Source organism: Balaenoptera musculus, chromosome 12 (genome assembly GCF_009873245.2).
Source record: "Balaenoptera musculus isolate JJ_BM4_2016_0621 chromosome 12, mBalMus1.pri.v3, whole genome shotgun sequence".
Classification (NCBI taxonomy): Eukaryota; Metazoa; Chordata; class Mammalia; order Artiodactyla; family Balaenopteridae; genus Balaenoptera; species Balaenoptera musculus.
Window position 1 is genome coordinate 26,144,453 of NC_045796.1, and position 21,760 is coordinate 26,166,212.

The 21,760-nt window shown below is 42.6% G+C and overlaps 1 protein-coding gene across 3 annotated transcripts in view; it reads right to left on the reverse strand.

Moving 5' to 3' along the window:
- ARFGEF3 (ARFGEF family member 3) overlaps positions 1–21,760 on the reverse strand; it is a 207,729-nt gene that overhangs the window by 68,048 nt on the left and 117,921 nt on the right. For all 3 annotated transcript variants that reach the window (XM_036871783.1, XM_036871784.1, XM_036871782.1), the window contains 3 exons: positions 20,257–21,167; positions 5,058–5,224; positions 3,810–3,975 (listed from right to left, as the gene is read on the reverse strand). In XM_036871783.1, coding sequence (XP_036727678.1) covers positions 3,810–3,975; positions 5,058–5,224; positions 20,257–21,167 — 1,244 coding nt within the window. The remainder of the gene's footprint in view (positions 1–3,809; positions 3,976–5,057; positions 5,225–20,256; positions 21,168–21,760) is intronic.

Here is a 21,760-nt window from a genome sequence, read left to right on the forward strand (position 1 = left end):
GTTTTTCAGAGCTTCCTCAAAAGAATTAAGAGGAGGATAAGCCTCTTTGGTCAGATAATCATATAATCTGATTGGAAAGCACAATACCTTACTAATAATACCTTACAATTTTCAAAGTGTTTTCACGTAACATTTTTTTCATTAGATCTTCCCAGCAACTCCAAGTACCTAGGCAGGGTAGGTATTACTTTTCCGTATTTCATAGAGAAAGAAATAAGTATTCAAAGTAGGTAAATCGCCCAAGTCATGAGGCTGGCAAAGGAAGGAATTAGACTTAGTATTCACGTCTTCTGACACCCATCCAGGCCTCCTTCCATGACACCAAACTTCAGCTCAATATGGGATTCTAATTCACCTTGTTTAAATTTTTGTTAAAATATACTCTCATCTACAGAATTAGTTCAATGAACCATTCCTTAACATGCTGGTAAGAAGAGACTGGCCTGGCTTGAGAGGGGTGGGCTTTGATTCAGCCTTGCCTCTGAATTAAGTAGTCTTGGGCCAGGTACTCCATTCTCTGGGCCCCAAATTCCTCAGTAAAAAGGAGGTAACCATTGGAGGAGTGACCATGGAGTAGAAGCATATGCATTTGAATGCAGCTAACATAGGTGAATGCACCACACAGAGGGGACGGGAGAAGAGGGTAACATAAGCTTATTCCCTGCTTTAGAACTTCACCTTCACCCCAATAGGGTGAGACTTGCATGGTGTTTGAAAATTATTTCATTATATCTTTGATTCTTACAGTAACTCCAGGAAGTCTAGAGACTTCTGGTAACACATCTCTTTGAAAGTTGCTCAGAGAATATATCGTAAAAGTTCTCACCTCAGTGAGAAAAAAATTTGTAACTATGAGAGGTGATTGATGTTAACTAAACTTACTGTGATGGTCATTTTACAATATATGCATATATCAAATCATTATGTTGTACACCTGGGATTAATATGTCAATTACCGCTCAGTAAAACTGGGTGTGGGAGGGAAGGCAGGGAGAAATCTATATGACTACTACAGTGGGAACAGAGCGGTTTCACTGAAATTAATTTGACTTATGGTCAAATGGTCTAATGACATTTGCCAGAAATTGCCATGTATCAAAGTTTTGTTTCCTATGTGCTAGGTAAAGGACTGACGAATTCAAGTAACACAAAGCTTATCTAAGTGCTAAAATTCCACAATCTATAGAATACTTTGACATGACATGAGGAATGGCCACAGGTAGTAGTACAGTGTTGATGACCAGGTAACTGCTATTGCTTTTCCTTGCACATAATGAAAAGATTAGATGGACGTTTCCAAGCTCTAGGTTAACTGCTGCTCAAATTCACTTGTCACTTCACACCTGAAATTTGCTACAAAGAATCACATAACGTAATTCTGTCGAATTCTTATGAAAAGTCTCTGTTTTTCTATCATTAATCTAAAGTTAGATAACTTCCCTATGGATGAAGCAATTGAACTTACTGTTCCATTATAAAAGAGATGGCTGATTAACAGTGATGACTGATGAATATGGCTCCTGTGAATAGCCTGTTATTTGTTCAATTTTTTTAATTAATTAATTAATTAATTAATTAATTAATTTATGGCTGCATTGGGTCTTCATTGCTGTGCGTGGGCTTTCTCTAGTTGCCGCGAGCGGGCTTCTCATTGCAGTGGCTTCTCTTGTTGCGGAGCATGGGATCTAGGTGCATGGGCTTCAGTAGTTGTGGCTCGTGGGCTCTAGAGCACAGGCTCAGTAGTTGTGGCGCACGGGCTTAGTTGCTCCGCGGCAGGTGGTATCTTCCCAGACCAGGGCTCGAACCCAGGTCCGCTGCATTGGCAGGTGGATTCTTAACTACTGCGCCACCAGGGAAGTCCCTATTTGTTCATTTTTACATCTACTGTATGACTCCTTGTATTAAGATTCAGGGAAGAAATTCAGAGATTAATTTTGGCAGAAACTATGGTATTGAAATTAAAGCTGGCATGTTTAAGATCTTCATCTAAATTCCAAGGCACTTAGAAGCTCTGGACAGTACCTTTAATCTCAATCTGAAGCCAGTTTGTGCAGAGATGGAAATCAAGCAGTGCTTATAGGTAGACTGAATAAATGTCTCATAAATGTCTTCATAAATATGAATTCCTATTTTTCAAATGGATGTAAATATTATCATGATTAATAAAATACTAATTGGTCACTTGTCTGGTGATGATAGTCTGCAAGGCTTAGGACCCAGTCTTGCTTCCCCCAATTCCATCCTAGTTCTGGAACCAACACTCCAAATGCCAGACAATGACCAAGACGCTGCCTGCTATGGATAGACCTCACTGTATGTCTTGACTCCCTACCTGATTTCTAAATAGTGCCTTCTCCCAAATTCCTCAGTGTTGATCTCCACCTGCCAGTAGTTCACTCTGCCACCTTTGTAAGAGTGGCAACCACAGGCAATATAACATATCCTTTGGGACAACAGATTCTGCCTCCCAGCTGGACTGCCCCAGGTTCCTGCCAGTGTGCCCTGCCCGGTGCAAAGCCGTGTGGAGCTGTATGAGGACATACACACCACAGAGAGGGCAGGGAAGGTGTCCATGTAGGGCCATGCTCTACTTATCACATCAGTGGGAGCCATGAAAAGATCACTCAGACAGATACCAGTCTGGGAACTCAGATCAAATTTATTAAGGCTCCTGATGACCAGTCCAAACTTTTGAGCACTCCCCGATCTTGACCTGACATTGTAGTTATGCCATGCAAAGCCATGAGTGGCTGCTTTTGCCAAAATCTTGCCTTATGACCACACCCCATACTTCTCTTTATGTTCTCATATGATATTTCCAATAGTTAAATAGGATTTTAAAAACTCGAGACACTAAAGAAAAGATGCTGGGCAAGCTATTTTACATTCTTTCTTTTTTTTTTTTGGCCATGTTGCGTGGCTGGTGGGATCTTATTCCCCCGACCAGAGATTGAACCCGGGCCCCCCTGCAGTGGAAGTGCAGAGTCCTAACGCCAGGCAATTCCCTTGCATTCTTTTTCACTCTGGTACAGCTGGGAAGGGAAGGGAGAACTCTGATATGGACAAGAAATGGGGATGAAGCCAAGTTTAAAATCAATCATTTTTGGGCTTCCCTGGTGGCGCAGTGGTTGAGAATCTGCCTGCCAATGCAGGGGACACGGGTTCGAGCGCTGGTCCGGGAAGATCCCACATGCAGCGGAGCAAATGGGCCCGTGAGCCACAGTTGCTGAGCCTGTGCGTCTGGAGCCTGTGCTCCACAACAAGAGAGGCCGCGATAGTGAGAGGCCCGCGCACTGCGATGAAGAGTGGCCCTCGCTTGCCACAACTGGAGGAAGCCCTCGCACAGAGGCGAAGACCCAACACAGCCATAACTAACTAACTAACTAAATTAAAAAAAAAAAAAAATCAATCATTTTACATTACTGGCAAATTCTCAGAAGCACTGAACGATACAGGGTATCTATGAGCATGTGAGAGTTTCCAGGAATAATTCTGGGCTTTGCGCCCAGACCGTACTTCATATCCCCAGAAGAGGTCTACAGTTTTATCCCAACAGACGTAGGTGCTAAATAATTCCTAATCTAATGGGGCACAGTGAGCCTGCAGAGTCCCACGTGGAAAAAGGACAGAAAGTTCTTATGAGGTGAACTCATGACACTTCTCTGGAACTGTCATCAACTGCCAGGGAGGCTTTGTGGGTGCTGTTTCAAAGTCTGCCTGAAACACTACTGCTTCCCTGAAAGGGGCTTTGAAGCGCCGGCCCTCCCCACCCCACCGAGTGCCACGGAGCCGTGCAGGAAGCCACTGACCAGTCAGCATGGTGATGAGGGGAAGGCTGTTGTCCTCGGGGCTGCCCCAGTAGCCGGCTTCTCCGAGCATGTTTCTGTCGAGAACCTGGTGGTAAAGCTCCTCGATCCAGGCCTGGGAGAAGACCATCAGCACCCCGCTGGTCTGCACCTGCTTCATGAACTCTTTCTGCAGAGAAGATCACACGAGAAGGTGACCAAATATGATCCCTTGCAAACAGACAGGCTCTCATGTTCCTCTGCCGCCTCTTCATGTCCCGAGTCACTGAGTCACCGCTTATGGGAAAAACACAACCTTGTCGATTGGGGGACAGAAGGTGGCGAGGGAAGCGGAAACTGCAATGGAAAAGTCCCCAACTTCATGAAGGTCCTTTCATTTATGTGATCTTTTTAAGAAACCCTGTAGGAGGAGTAGGGATACTACATTTTATATTTGTGCTCTCTGACATGTGGGAGGATTAGAAAATGCACAGAAATGTTTCACAGAGCACCTCCTTCTTAGTGTCCCATCAGCAGCAGAGGTGGCATGTCCTCCCCGAAGGACATATGTGTCTCAAGAGATACTTGACTTACACTCATGAAGCCACCGCTTACCCTCGGAAACATACAATTTGTCAATCATTTATCAAACAAATGACTGCGGATCCCTTAATGTCGCTCCGTGGATTTAGGCTCTCGACCTGGTCCCAGGGTCCGCCACAGAGGGGTCTGCTCACGCCAGGGAGCCAACCACGGAAGAATACTCATCACTGTCATCACCTCACAGTAGGTGTTCTGTTATCGACATTAGTGAGCTTAGCTCTGGGTCCGAGTGGGTCTCGGTATATTTTGGAACTCAGTGAAGGGTTTTTGTAACAGCACGCCTGCATTTTCTGCAAAGGGGACCATTCTCTGCACATCTCCTGCTGTTACTTAACATACTGATTACGTTTCTGAATATGTCTTACACACGTGTGTTTAATGCCACTGGATGAACTTACTGGGCCAGTGGCAGGCAGCCCTTTGCAGGCACACGGAGTTCTTTACTCCTGGAGCTAGGTGGGTAGCTGTGCGGCTCACCGCGTGTGCAAATTGCACAACGGTTCCTGGGCATTGCGTCCGTCCACCCTCCACAGCCCCGCGGGCATCACCCATTCCAGATCAGTGTGAGATAGAACACACCGGCCATCCCTCTCGTGGCAATGACGCTCGGGTGCCAGCCCAGAGGCCGCCGCTGGTCCTCAGCGTGGCGGGGTGGAGACGCACACTCACCATGGTGCCTGGCGCCAGGGCGGGCCGCTTCCGGTAGTAGTCGCCGTGGGAGAGCTTCAGGTTGAGCAGCAGGGCGCAGTGCGCGGCCGAGTACAGGCTGTCCGCGTTCATCAGCATCTGCAAGCCCAGGCTGCTGTTCGCGTCGAATCCCGGGGAGTGCATCATGCCTGCGGAGAGAATCCAGAGACCTCAAACACCACGCCTGGCAAGACCCGCTTAACGTCTGGCTTACCGCTTACAGAGAGCCACGAACCAATCCCAGGGAAGGAGCACCTTGTAGGGTACCTCTGTAAAGCAACGACAGCCAGCAAGGAATAGTGTTAGGGCAGAGACGCGCCCTAGACTGGTGGGGAAGAGCATGCACTCCGGAGTGAACCTACTTGGGAAAATTTTCTTTGTTACTCACCGGGTGCTTTGGTAAAATCACTTAAAGCCTTCTCTACCTAGAAATAGGCAGAATAATTGATTGCCTCTGTCTCCTGCTCAAACTCTCCAAATGCCTTCCCATCACAATATAAAAAAACCCCACCCCACCCCTCCCCTCAGCCACCCCAACCTGTCTGTTGTTCCTTGACCTCACCAAGCCTGGACGTGCCTCAGGGCCTTTGCATTTTTGCCTCTCCCCAGAATGGTCTCCCAAGATCTCTGGATGACTAGCTGCCTCGATTCTTTTCTTAAAATTAATTGATTAATTTATTTATTTTATTTTTGGCTGTGTTGGGTCTTTGTTGCTGTGCGCGGGCTTTCTCTAGTAGTGGCGAGATGGGGCTACTCCTCGTTGCGGTGCGCAGGCTTCAGTAGTTGTGGCACGCAGGCTCAGTAGGTGTGGCTTGTGGGCTCCAGAGCACAGGCTCAGTACTTGTGGCGCTGCTCCACGGCATGTGGGATCTTCCCAGACCAGGGCTCAAACCCAGGTCCCCTGCATTGGCAGGCGGAGTCCTAACCACTGCACCACCAGGGAAGCCCTGCCTCGATTCTTTTAGGGTTCTACTCAGGTGTCAGCTTTTCACAGACATTCCCCTTTAATTCCATCTAAAATAGCATCCCTCGTACCTACAGCCATCCTCTGCAATATTCCTCCTCACCATGCATTTTTCTTCATTGCCTTAATGGCATTTATTAATATATATATATTTGTTTATTGTCTGCCATTATTACTATTATGTAAGACCTACAAGAGGGTGGAACTTTGTTATTTGTTCACTAGAGAACCTCAGTGCCTAGAACAGTGCCTGGTACATAGTAGATCCTTTAAAATTACTTGCTGAATGAATGAATAAGAATAAATGAAAAAGTTTGCTATGGCAACTAGATGCAATACACATTTAAGATGCTTAGTGCAGTAACTCATAAGTACAAACTTTTCTAAAAGTAATAATGTTCCTCAAAAAGCTGAACATGGAATTACCATATGACCCAGCAATTTTGCACTCTTAGGAGTGTACCCAGAAGAACTGAAAACCGGAATTTGAACAGATACTTGTATGCCAGTGTTCACTGCAGCAACTAAAACAACAGTGTAATAAAAAACAAAAACAAAAAACCTTTGAATTGGGCAGTTTAAATGGGTGCATTGCATGGTATGTGAATTATATCTCCATAAAAGCTGTTAATAACCAGAGGGCAGACAGCAGAAGCAAGAAAAACTACAATCCTGCAGCCTGTGGAACAAAAACCGCATTCACAGAAAGATAGACAAGATGAAAAGGCAGAGGGCTATGTATCAGATGAAGGAACAAGATAAAACCCCAGAAAAACAATTAAATGAAGTGGAGATAGGCAACCTTCCAGAAAAAGATTTCAGAATAATGATAGTGAAGATGATCCAGGACCTCGGAATAAGAATGGAGGCAAAGATTAAGAAGATGCAAGAAATGATTAACAAAGACCTAGAAGAATTAAAGAACAAACAAACAGAGATGAACAATACAATAACTGAAATGAAAACTACACTAGAAGGAATCAATACCAGAATAACTGAGGCAGAAGAACGGATAAGTGACCTGGAAGACAGAATGGTGGAATTCACTGCTGTGGAACACATTAAAGAAAAAAGAATAAAAGAAATGAAGACAGCCTAAGAGACCTCTGGGACAACATTAAATGCAACAACATTCTCATTATAGGTGTCCCAGAAGGAGAAGAGAGGGAGAAAGGACCAGAGAAAATATTTGAAGAGATTATAGTTGAAAACTTCCTTAACATGGGAAAGGAAATAGCCACCCAAGTCCAGGAAGTGCAGAGAGTCCCATACAGAATAAACCCAAGGAGAAACATGCTGAGACACACAGTAATCAAAGTGGCAAAAATTAAAGACAAAGAAAAATTATTGAAAGCAGCAAGGGGAAAATGACAAATAACATACAAGGGAACTCCCATAAGGTTAACAGCTGATTTCTCAGCAGAAACTCTACAAGCCAGAAGGGAGTGGCATGATATACTTAAAGTGATGAAAGGGAAGAACCTACAACCAAGATTACTCTACCCGGCAAGGATCTCATTTAGATTTGATGGAGAAATCCAAAGCTTTACAGACAAGCAAAAGCTAAGAGAATTCAGCACCACCAAACCAGCTCTACAACAAATGCTAAAGGAACTTCTCTAAATGGGAAACACAAGAGAAGAAAAGGACCTACAAAAACAAACCCCAAACAATTAACAAAATGGTCATACGAACATACATATCGATAATTACCTTAAACGTGAATGGATTAAATGCTCCAACCAAAAGACACAGGCTCGCTGAATGGATACAAAAACAAGACCCATATATATGCTGTCTAAAAGAGGCCCACTTTAGACCTAGGGACACATACAGACTGAAAGTGAGGGGATGGAAAAAGAGATTCCATGCAAATGGAAATCAAAAGAAAGCTGGAGTAGCTATACTCATATCAGATAAAATAGACTTTAAAATAAAGAATGTTACAAGAGACAAGGAAGGACACTACATAATGATCAAGGGATCACTCCAAGAAGAAGATATAACAATTATAAATATATATGCACCCAACATACGAGCACCTCAATACATAAGGCAACTGCTAACAGCTATAAAAGAGGAAATCGACAGTAACACAGTAATAGTGGGGGACTTTGACACCTCACTTACACCAATGGACAGATCATCCAAAATGAAAATAAATAAGGAAACAGAAGCTTTAAATGACACAATAGACCAAATAGATTTAATTGATATTTATAGGACATTCCATCCAAGAACAGCAGATTACACTTTCTTCTCAAGTGCGCACGGAACATTCTCCAGGATAGATCACCTCTTGGGTCACAAATCAAGCCTCAGTAAATTTAAGAAAATTGAAATCATATCAAGCATGTTTTCTGACCACAACGCTATGAGATTAGAAATGAATTACAGGGAAAAAAATGTAAAAAACACAAACACATGGAGGCTAAACAATACGTTACTAAATAACCAAGAGATCACTGAAGAAATCAAAGAGGAAATCAAAAAATACCTAGAGACAAATGACAATGAAAACACGATGATACAAAACCTATCGGATGCAGCAAAAGCAGTTCTAAGAGGGAAGTTTATAGCTATACAAGCCTACCTAAAGAAACAAGAAAAATCTCAAGTAAACAATCTAACCTTACACCTAAAGAAACTAGAGAAAGAAGAACAAACAAAACCCAAAGTTAGCAGAAGGAAAGAAATCATAAAGATCAGAGCAGAACTAAATGAAATGGAAACAAAGAAAACAATAGCAAAGATCAATAAAACTAAAAGCTGGTTCTTTGAGAAGATAAACAAAATTGATAAGTCATTAGCCAGACTCATCAAGAAAAAGAGGGAGAGGACTCAAATCAATAAAATCAGAAACGAAAAAGGAGAAGTTACAACAGACACGGCAGAAATACAAAGCATCCTAAGAGACTACTACAAGCAACTCTATGCCAATAAAATGGAAAACCTGGAAGAAATGGACAAATTCTTAGAAAGGTATAACCTTCCAAGACTGAACCAGGAAGAAACAGAAAATAAGAGCAGACCAATCACAAGTATGAAATTGAAACTGTGATTAAAAATAGTCCAACAAACAGAAGTGCAGGACCAGATGGCTTCACAGGTGAATTCTATCAAACATTTAGAGAAGAGCTAACACCCATCCTTCTCAAACTCTTCCAAAAAATTACAGAGGAAGGAACACCCCCAAAGTCATTCTATGAGGCCACCATCACCCTGATACCAAAACCAGACAAAGATACTACAAAAAAAGAAAATTACAGACCAATATCACTGATGAATATAGAGGCAAAAAATCCTCAACAAAATACTAGCAGACAGAATCCAACAACACATTAAAAGGATCATACACCACGATCAAGTAGGATTTATCCCAGGGATGCAAGGATTCTTCAATATACGCAAATCAATCAATGTGATACACCATATTAACAAATTGAAGAAGAAAAACCATATGATCATCTCAATTGATGCAGAAAAAGCTTTTGACAAAATTCAACACCCATTTATGATTAAAAACTCTCCAGAAAGTGGGCATAGAGGGAAACTACCTTAACATAATAAAGGCCATATATGACAAACCCACAGCAAACATCCTTCTCAACGGTGAAAAACTGAAAGCATTTCCTCTAAGATCAGGAATGAGACAAGGATGCCCACTCTCACCACTATTATTCAACATAGTCTTGGAAGTCCTAGCCACGGCAATCAGAGAAGAAAAAGAAATAAAAGGAATACAAATTGGAAAAGAAGAAGTAGAACTGTCACTGTTTGCAGATGACATGATACTTTACATAGAGAATCCTAAAACTGCCACCAGAAAACTACTAGAGCTAATTAATGAATTTGGTAAAGTTGCAGGATACAAAATTAATGCACAGAAATGTCTTGCATTCCTATACACTAATGATGAAAAATCTGAAAGAGAAATTATGGAAACACTCCCATTTACCATTGCAACAAAAAGAATAAAATATCTAGGAATAAACCTACCTAGGGAGACAAAAGACCTTTATGCAGAAAACTATAAGACACTGATGAAAGAAATTAAAGATGATACCAACAGATGGAGCGATATACCATGTTCTTGGATTGGAAGAATCAATATTGTGAAAATGAATATACTACCCAAAGCAATGTACAGATTCAATGCAATCCCTATCAAATTACCAATGGCATTTTTTATGGAACTAAAACAAGTCATCTTAAAATTTGTATGGAGACACAAAAGACCCCAAATAGCCAAAGCAGTCTTGAGGGAAAAAAACGGAGGTGGAGGAATCAGACTCCCTGACTTCAGACTATACTACAAAGCAACAGTAATGAAGACAATATGGTACTGGCACAAAAACAGAAACATAGATCAATGGAACAAGATAGAAAGCCCAGAGATAAACCCACACACCTATGGTCAACTAATCTATGACAAAGGAGGCAAAGATATACAATGGAGAAAAGACAGTCTCTTCAATAAGTGGTGCTGGGAAAACTGGACAGCTACATGTAAAAGAATGAAATAAGAATACTCCCTAACACCATACACAAAAATAAACTCAAAATGGATTAGAGACCTAAATGTAAGACTGGACACTCTAAACCTCTTAGAGGAAAACATAGGAAAAACACTCTTTGACATAAATCACAGCAAGATCTTTTTTGATCCACCTCCTAGAGTAATGGAAATAAAAACAAAAATAAACAAATGGGACCTAATGAAACTTCAAAGCTTTTGCACAGCAAAGGAAACCATAAAGAAGACGAAAAGACAACCCTCAGAATGGGAGAAAATATTTGCAAATGAATCAACGGACAAAGGATTAATCTCCAAAATATATAAACAGCTCACTGAGCTCAATATTAAAGAAACAAAAAACCCAATCCAAAAATGGGCAGAAGACCTAAATAGACACTTCTCCAAAGAAGACATAGAGATGGCCACGAAGCACATGAAAAGATGCTCAACATCACTAATTATTAGAGAAATGCAAATCAAAACTACAATGAGGTATCACCTCACACCAGTTAGAATGGGCATCATCAGAAAATCTACAAACAACAAATGCTGGAGAGGGTGTGGAGAAAAGGGAACCCTCTTGCACTGTTGGTGGGAATGTAAATTGATACAGCCACTATGGAGAACAGTATGGAGGTTCCTGAAAAAACTAAAAATAGAATTACCATATGACCCAGCAATCCCACTACTGGGCATATACCCAGAGAAAACCGTAATTCAAAAAGACACATGCACCCCAACGTTCATTGCAGCACTATTTACAATAGCCAGGTCATGGAAGCAACCTAAATGACCAGCGACAGACGAATGGATAAAGAAGTTGTGGTACATAGATACAATGGAATATTACTCAGCCATAAAAAGGAACGAAATTGAGTCATTTGTTGAGACGTGGATGGATCTAGAGACTGTCATACAGAGTGAAGTAAGTCAGAAAGAGAAAAACAAATATCGTATATTAACGCATGTATGTGGAACCTAGAAAAATGGTACAGATGAACCAGGCTGCAGGGCAGAAGTTGAGACACAGATGTAGAGAACAGACATATGGACACCAAGGGGGGAAAACTGCGGTGGGGTGGGGATGGTGGTGTGCTGAATTGGGCGATTGGGATTGACATGTATACAGTGATGTGTATAAAATTGATGACTGATTAAATACATAAAATAAATAAATAAATAAATAAATAAATAAATAAAAGCTGTTAATGAGGAAACAGTTTCAAAATATACATTAAAAAAATAGTTATTGGTTTCCCCCCAGCTATTGTTTTGAAACATTCTTTTATATTTCATAGTATGGTTTTCACTTTGAAAGGCTCCTGTGTTTTTCATAAATTAACTAAAAACAAAAAACAGTGATACCTCATACTCTAAAGATGGCCTCATTCAGCCAGAGAGAGTTGATGCCTAGTTCAAACTTTCACAGACAGTTTGGGGTGACAAAAATTACCCAAGCCTGCTTCTCCTCATCTGGTACTATGTCCGCCCCAGTGCTACACTTGTTCCTACAAACACTCTGAGGCTGGATGTAGGGATGTTGGTGAAACAGCCCATCCTGAATATGTGCATGCAAACGACACGCACCTATATACTCTTCAGAGCATGTCTAAAATTATCCTTTAATCAAAAATGTGCCTCTTACATGAAGTGCAAAAATTCTCAAAAATTATCGGTCAAATAAGTAGGAAATACAAATGTCTAACTGGAATGGTTACTTATATATCTGTGAACTTCTTAATGAATATGCTGGTAAGAAGATAAGAATCAGAAGAAGCTTTCAAAGCTGAGAAAACGTTAAGACCTCTGCTCTATTTGAGAACAGTGTAAACATTTTTTGGTGGGAGTAAGTATGTCTATTATCCCAACGAAACCACCAAGGCAGGCAAAGATTAGGCATTCCCTTTGCCTTCCGTATAGAGTTCGGTGAGAACTTTGCAGCTGCCTTACGAGATTCTTTTACTGAGAGTACTTTGGAATCATGGGCTGAGGGGCATTTATAAAAGGAAGGTCGAGTTGAGAGTGGGTTTTTAAATGAAATCCTTGGTCAGGACACGGGCAGTGTGTCTTGGCCCTGATGGTCCATAGGAATACTCCACTCTCTTAAGGTCCTGGTGGGTTGGTTCCAGTTCTCTGGAGTAGATGAAGCACAAGAGCAGTCTCCTTCCACAGTACACAGAAAGCAGCACGCAGTGTTGCTGGGTATTTAACGACCCTGGATCACAGGTGAAAGGAATATTTGAGTCTATGAACCAGGGGGAAAAAAAAAAGAATCTGCAAGTGGCTTTGATCTTAGACATCAGTAATAATTTCTTTTAAAATTTGAAACCAACTATTTACCTTGGAATATGTTTTGGAACCTGAGCACATGCTCAGATACTGAAAGTGAAAAAAGCTAATGTATCTGCTGACATGAAGACCCAAATCATTAGCAGAGGTGTGACGAAGCCCTGGAAGTCTCAGCTGGTGGCTATGCCGAGTTCTGAAATAATTTGTTAAACGTGTTAGGGGCAATCTGTTGGTGCTGGCATATATCTCTATGCAGATTAATTTCTTACAAAGAACTGGCAAATTTGACAATAAAACAAAAGAAGGTATAATCTATTAATTTAAGGAAGATAATTTTCTTGATTTACCAGATATAGTTCACTGGTGATATTAATAATGCAAATAACATGATAGGTGCAATCTATTAAATGCTTTATATTTTCCAGGACCAATCTCTTCTCATACATTATTTCATTTGATATATAATATATATCTATATATATATATATATAAATTTGATATATTATATATCAGATGCCCCACTTTATTTTACCAGTGAGGAAAGTAACTTGAAAATGTTAAGTAGGGCTTCCCTGGTGGCGCAGTGGTTGAGAATCTGCCTGCCAATGCAGGGGACACGGGTTCGAGCCCTGGTCTGGGAAGATCCCACATGCCGCGGAGCAACTAGGCCCGTGAGCCACAACTACTGAGCCTGCGCGTCTGGAGCCTGTGCTCCGCAATAAGAGAGGCCGCGACAGTGAGAGGCCCGCGCACCGCGATGAAGAGTGGCCCCCGCTTGCCACAGCTAGAGAAAGCCCTTGCACAGAAACGAAGACCCAGCACAGCCAAAAATAAATATAAAAATAAATTAATTAATTAAAAAAAAAAAAAGAAAATGTTAAGTAATTTGCCCGAAGTTATAGAGCTAGAAATTGGCAAAGGTCTTTTGGGCCCAAACTCCAGGCTTTTTGCACTCTGCCACACTGTACTCGCTTCTAATGTTGGGAAAAGATCCCAATCTATCATGTTCCTAACAGATCCTCTATTTTCATTCATCCTTCTGATTGGTCTCATTGAAGTGTTATTGAATTTGGGGTGACAAATTATAGTAACTATGACCTTTAACATATTCTGGCTATTTGGTTTTTTTTCTACTTATTTGTAACTCAAGTTCATTCTCTGTCTATGATTAAGATGTCCTTTACTGTCAGCAACAGGAGGATGGATCACTTGCTTGACTGGTTACCAGTGCAAGACTGGATACAAGATTAGCATAAAATGACCTTGAAAAGTACCTTCCATGTCTAAGATAATTTGATGTTTCTTTTTAAAGTAAACATTAAATACTTGATGTAAAACATTTAACAGTACTGAAGAGTATAAACAATATAAACAATAACCCTGCTTCTCCCAAGCCCCAATGAGGCCCCTCCCAAAAAGACTCACTTCCTTCTGTGTATTATGTGGAAATACAATCACAAATGAGATCATATGACATACATTATACTGCAACTAGGTGTTTTCTAAACAATATACCTTAGACATCTCTTGATATTGGCACTTACAGATCTGCCTCATTCTTTTTTAATAACTGTGCATATACCACTGCATGATTGTATTGTGATTTATTTAATTAATGTTTTATTGGTAGACACTGATATTTTTTCAATTATGAAAAAGGATGAAATGATGAAATAACACTTCTGTAAGAATATCTGTGGGATATGTTCCTAAAAGCAGAATAAATACATATATTAAGTTTGATAGATGTAGCCAAAATATCTTCCAAAGACAGGACGGGCCCGAGTCCCAGACCATCACAGAGCACTGGACGGCCTACCTGAGACTCAATGTAGGGGGAAGTTAATGAATCTGTCTTTCTTAAGTAATCAGTTGAGTTTCCTACTCTATGCAAACAAACCTAATCCTAACTGGTAGAGGCGAGGTTTTCTACCTGTATTTTACCTTCTGTTTTCCACAAAGGTACTGAGATAAATCTGCATTATCACCTTTTGGGGTGTTTAAATCATAGGGCCAAAACCTGAAGCTGGCAACAACATACTTGCCTTCTGGTTCTATATTCACAAAGTCAGAGCTTCTTCCAGAGGCTATGGTCCATTTCCGGAAGGTGATGGGAGGAGGAAGCAATGAGGAAGAGAAGGGAGGTGCCCTGGCTGGGCAGGGGATGGAGGTCTGCAGCTCCCTGCTACCTGGCAGCACCTGGAGGGTTGGCAGGACCCCGGAGGAGGACACAGGATGTGCATGGGGGCCCCCAGCCTTGCCAGAACATTCCAGGCCCCACCCTGGCAGGGAGGTAGAAAAATCATGGGACCTCCCAGAAAGGCTGTGAAGTGGGACAACGGGGGCACACCGGTGATGTGAGAGGTGAGGGGCCTCCCTATCCAGATCCCACATAAGCTCCCACTTCTAGTTTTACCCTGGCATGGGGACCTGAGGGCTAGCAAAGATCAAATGTCTGACCAGTTAGGCAGGCTGGAGGTCTGGAGGCAGAATTGTTTTAATTTAAATAAATAGATATTTCTTGCACAATTGAGATTCATACTAGCTCTACTACCTTTTACGAAATTTGGTACTTCATAAATACCAGGTTGCTTGCAATAAGCCTCACACTTGGTCACAGTCAGTCTCAAGATCCTCAGCAAACACCACCAGTCTAAGGAACAGCAATCCCAAAGCCACATGCCCGTGCCCCTCTGTCAATGGCTGCGGGAGGTTGGCTCTTGCTTTCTGGTCCCCAAGGAGCACCTTACACAGATGCCACTTTGTTCTATGCAGAATCAGATGCATTGCGGCAGCTATCACAGCTCACATCCAATACCATCTCTATAAAACCCATGTCTGTCTAAAGGTTTTCAAACTTCCCCACCAGAAGAAATTTTAATTCCTTTCGAAGACAAAGCTCCCCTGAATCATGTGGAATTCAGGAGGCTCATTTCAACTGTATGTTAGCTGTTGGGAGGACAGGAGCCCCTGAGAAATACCAAGTGAGGCTGACCTTAGCCAGGAGGGCAGACCCTGCTAACAAGTCAGGGACAAATGCTCGATGGGAGTTTTGGGGAAAATAAAGTTTGAAGCTTTTGACACAGAAGTTAATAATGAGTAAAATATCTGGGTTATGACTCCGGGAGACTCTTTCTCTTCTCCCCTTCTCCTGTTTTGGCTTTCATAACTTTCTCTTGGGTGAACAAAGGAAATCTGCCATCCCCTTGTCTCACAGGTACAGATGTTTCTCTTTCACTCATCTTTCATCTTGGAGGTGACATGTGCAAGGGAGGGAGAGCTCTGCCTCAGGCCAGACGTGGACCCAGCATCCAGTCACTTCGGCTGACCCACAGCGACAGTCAGTGTGAGCCACTAAACCACTAAACCATAGTGGTAACTGAAGAGAATCAGCTCACTGGCAGCAGGACCACAGAGTGACGGGTCTGTAATTCAGATACAGAGACCAACTCCTAACTGGTAAAAGCGCTGTGGAGGTCACCAGAATCAAAAAGACAAATGACTAACAATTTGGTTAGAGACAATCACTAAAAACTGCATTTGGAAACAACCGAAAGATTTTGAAGTCTCTTTTCAATGTATTGATTTCTACATGTGAAAATTAGTGTCACAGCATGTTGGGTCTGACGGGACATTTTATAGACCTCTAAAAGTTGAGCAGTTTGCAACATTCATGGGGCCACATTCTGGTCACACAAAACATTCACGAAAGTGCTGTTGTGCACGTGCTACAAGTAAGTATTGATTTGAAAGACACAAAAACACAAATGTGAGGCTTTGCTTCAAATTTTGTAAAAAGACTGCTAGGATTATGTTTCCTAATTCTCACAGGAAATGAGGCAGGCCCTTTGGAAGTCATTCTTTACCACTGTGACAACTCATTTAATCTGGAATTACTAGGGGATGTTGTTTGTAAACATGAATTTATCTGAGAGCTGAATCTTACATACTTAAATGCTGAAACTTCTGCAGCCGAGTTATTTTGTATGGATAATTTTAACTTTAAATAGAAGGGCCTAAATATAATTTTACCATTTCTTGATGACTCAAGGCCATCATTACTGCAACCAGGGGCAGTGCTGTGATCTGATACACAGCTGTTTTGGGGGATCACTGATGGGTGCCAGACTCTCTGTCTTGGCACCAGGCACATCAAGCTGGTCAGAGCAGGCTGCCAAGCTCCTCCCTGCAAGAATGCTTCCAGCTGGGAAGAGGCACAGGATCAGAGGCCCTACCAAACTCCTTCCAACTCAGGCTTTACCCTTGATTCTTTCAGCATATGAACTATTCATAGCTTTAGGAACCAAAAAGCAAGTTCATCAATCTACAGTCAATAAATATTTATTGAGGATAAATCATGCATATCTTGCACCCTTAGGACATAGCACAGTGAAGTTTCTCTATAAATGTTGACTGAAGAAGCACTTGCGTGTGTGTGTGTGTGTGTGTGTGTGTGTGTGTGTCTGTGAGAGAGAGAGAGAGAGAGGGAGGGAGGGAGGGAAAGAGAGAAACAAAAAAGACATACACAAAATACATACACTGGGAATGTTCAATAAAAGATTATAAAATCTAATGATGGTGGTATAAAAGATATTAGGGAGAAATATAATTTTTAAGAAGAGTATTTATACATTTTTCTAATTTTTCAATGAAACATGATTTTTTGGTGTGTGTGTATATTCCCTCACACAAATCAAATATCCAAACTCTATTTTTTGTATCTAATTCCAAAAAGAAAAATATTGAGAAAAAATGTTGGGTAGCCTTAAAAATTGGTATTTTCATGCCTTAAAAAGAATCACAGTGCAGTTAGGAAAGTTGAGAAATTATATGCATCTCTTCTAACCACTAGGTAGGTCAGAGAGTTACTGAGCAGTCCAGGATTAGAAGTGCTGTGTCTCTGCTGGTGCTTGCTGCTATAGTATTGGATCATTCTCATATTAAAAAATGTTCTTCCTTAAATATACCTGGATCAAAGTGTTTTTTTTTGTCCTTTTGACAAAGAACAATCTGATCAGCTTCTTAAAGATACCTAAGCTCCCTTTTAACAACACAGCAGTCCCTTCTACCAAGTTCCAGGAACTGGGCTAGAATTTTTTTTTGTATTTGTGTGTGATGTGTTATTTGTTAGAAGATCAAAAATGGGGTAGACAAATGTAGGAAGTATCACGACAAACACATGTTCAAAGCTCAGTGGTGGGGGGCTTCCCTGGTGGCGCAGTGGTTGAGAATCCACCTGCCAATGCAGGGGACACGGGTTTGAGCCCTGGTCTGGGAAGATCTCACATGCCGCGGAGCAACTAAGCCCGTGTGCCACAACTACTGAGCTTGCGCGTCTGGAGCCTGTGCTCCACAACAAGAGAGGCTGCGATAGTGAGAGGCCCGCGCACCGCGATGAAGAGTGGGCCCCGCTTGCCGCAACTAGAGAAAGCCCTCGCACAGAAACGAAGACCCAACACAGCCAAAAACTAAATAAATAAATAAGTGAGATTATTAAAAAAAAAAACTCAGTGGTGGAAGAGCAAGCGGTGATCTTGGCTTTTGACGGTTCTATGTTGGTCCTCAGGGTCAGTCCTTTCTAGTCCTGAGCACAGGCCCAGGGAGGTCCATGCACCTCAATATCCTGTGGTCAAGAGACCCTTGAATTTCAGGGGAAGGCACAGTTGATCACCCTGGGGTCAGGCAATCAATTATTCCTGCCATAAAGTTTTTGCACCCATTAATTGCTTTCTTTCTGTAGCGCTGTGAGATAATAGAAAATATATACATTGGTCTCTGCCCCCAGTTCCTGGCACAGAGCTCCTAAAACCCTTGTGGTTTCCTAAGTGATAAGAACACTAGGAGCATCTCTTGTTCTAATATGCGTCTTTGATCTCATCCATGACCCAGGGCTCCTAAAACTCTTGTAAATTCCTAAGCAATAAGGACACGAAGAGCACCTTTTGTTTTAAAGATGTTTTGGTTTTAAAGTTTTGAGGCGACTCTGGGTGGGCTCCTGGATGACTCCTCGATGGGAGCAAAGAATTTTTGGTTCCACCCCCATCACCCCATCGTCGAGAAAGGGGCGAGGGGCTGGAAATGGGGTTGATAACTGATCATGCCTGCATGAGGAAGCCTCCAAAAAACCCCAAGAGTAGGGGGTCCGGGAAGATCCCAGGGTGCTGGACACGTCCGCACCGGGAGGGTGGCACACCCCAACTCTATGCGGACAGAAGCTCTCGCGCTCAGGACCCTCCCAGACCTCACCCTACGTATCTCTTCATCTGGCCGTTCATCTGTATCCTCTATCATATCCTTTTGTAAACCGGTAAATAAAAGTGAGTGTTTCCCTGAGTTCTGTGAGCTACTCTAGCACATTAAGCAAACCTAAGGAGGGGGTCATGGGAACCTCTGATTTATAGGCCAGTCTGTCAGAAGCACAGGTAACTTGTGTTACCTGGGCTTGCAGCTGGTGTCTGTAGTGGGGGTAGCAGGTAGGTAGCGTCAGAACTGAGTTAAATTGTAGGGACACCCAGCTGGTGTCAGAGGCTTGCTTGTTGTTTTGGGGGAAAACTTCCACACATTTGATGACCAGAAGCATCAGAAGTACAGTGTTCTGTGCGACCCATAAAAGAGGGAAGAAACACAACAGGAAAGAACTGGGGTTTTCCCTACATAGAAAGGAAAAAGCTGGGTTCTCCCTTTATGAGTACCTTTCAAGAAAACAATCTTTAAATTAATTATTCCCTGTGTGAAATGCTGCTACCCTGTATTCTTTCTCTCCTTCCTCCACCAAAATCCTAGGTGACGATCTTCTGCCCTTCAATAAAACTAGTATAACTCTTTGGTATACTTTGGCCAAGATGCCCACGGCACTCCTGTTTAAATTACGGTCTGGGTCACAATGTTGACATTTGACAGACAGGAAGGGTCTGAGATTGGAGAATGTGATGTTGCCATAGTACACTGGAGTATCACACACACACCGTTTGAAGTTCAAGGACAGCCTGCATCTGCTCCAAGACCTCATTTGAAATAATTTACATGTCAATAAACCAAAAGTGCAGTGCTCTATGATTTGTAGACATCAAGGCGTAGAAGCGTAGGAAGAATTCAGTGTTTTGAGAATCACAGATTGTCATTTTGTCTCAGTCAGCGGCAGCTTTCTAGAATGCAGTTACCTCTTACCCTTTACTCTGCACCATACAACTTTATCAACCTCACAGTGTATTCCAGCCATCAACCGCTGTGCACTTCAAACAAACCACCACCAGTAAGTTACGTTCCTTTGCTCTCTTTAAATATAAGAAACCCAAAGACTCATTAAGATGCTCTGAGCACTTCAAACTTCACGCACGCTGGTAACGGCCCCTTAAGCAAGATGTTCTGAATATTCTTGTTGACTATGTAGCAAAAAATGATTTACACACCTGAGCAGAAGGTGGAGGCAAAGTTCTGGAGGGCTGCGTCCACCTCTTCCACGCTGGGCAGGGCCAGGAGGCGCGGCAGGAGGCTCTCCAGGGACTGCACGAACAGCCGGGCGCTGTGCTGATCGGCTTCCTGGTTCTTCAGTAGCTTGAGAGACAGAGCCGCAGCCCGCAGGGACCTGTGGCCCAGGCAGTCCCGGGGGGTCTGCTCCTCGTCAACTAGAGAACAGTTGTCGGACCCGATGTCCGACACGTCAGACCTCCCCGAGTCCTTTTCTGCTGCCATCGAGTACTGATCACAGGAATCAAATTCTGTCCGAGAGAGGTCTTGGTCGTCTACGCTGAAATTGCTCTCACTGTACCTGGACCCGTAGGACCTCATCCTGCAGTCAACGGACAGGAAGTTAGTTATATCGGGGTAGGCAACCATGTGGCTCCTTTGAACCACATCTGGCTGGTCCACGGCTTCTGGTTCTGACACTTTACTCAGAGTCTCCTTGCCCTCCTGGACGGCTGGCGACTTGAGGCCATTCTTGTGGTTTTCGGGGTGGTCCTCGGGTGTGGTCTGACCCAACTCTCCCTCCAAAGTGGTTTGACCCGTGTCCGTGGTAACGCTGATGCTGATGTCAGGGCTCCGCTCGTTCCCCGACTCCCAGGGCGTGTGTTCCGAGGACAGGACTCGCCGCTGCCAGCGGAAGTCAGCCTCGTTGATCTCCATGGAGTCTCGGCTCGACTCGGCCCCGTCCTTCAGCTCCTCCAGGCGCAGAAGCAGCAGCTGGACCTGACTTTCGCTCAAGCCCTTGCCCTGGCTGAGCTCTTCTAAGGCCCCAAGCAAGGTGCAGACGCAGGACACGGCAGCATAGCAGGCTTCGATGCCACCCTTGATGCACGCCTCGGTCATGCCATCCATGATGCTGAAAGCGTTCAAAGGAGAAGACGGCATCAATACACGAAACAGAGAAAAATGCTCCAAAATGAGTAAGAATTGTTAGACTGGTGAACAGTCTAGTATTCAAAACAGATACTGTAATTTACATGAAATCTGGGCAAAAAAATAAAATGAACAATAAGTGAAACAAACATGCTAAGGCTGGAAAGTGGCCCACCTTGAATCACACTCTCTCAGTTGGCTGGTTTATTTGAGTACAAATAAAGATTGTGGATGGGAATTCATAATCTTCACAAGGACAGGCACAGAATCATCTCACTTTTGTATTATGTTCAGTTTTCCAAAGAGAAGACATTTATAATGGCTATAGGATAATATGGACCTTCCTCTATAAAAGAACTGTATTTCTGAAGAGATGCATGCGACTACAACTATTACAAATCAGATAAGATTCCATTTCCTAGAGGGGCTATATGTAAAGGAATCATATAGCTACAGTACTGTAAATCAAACAGTTTTTCCCTAAAATAACCCCTTGAAGAATTTTTGGACATTTCATTTGGTACACTTTTTTCTTGAAGTCAATATGAAAATATGGGAAGTTATATGATTCTAATA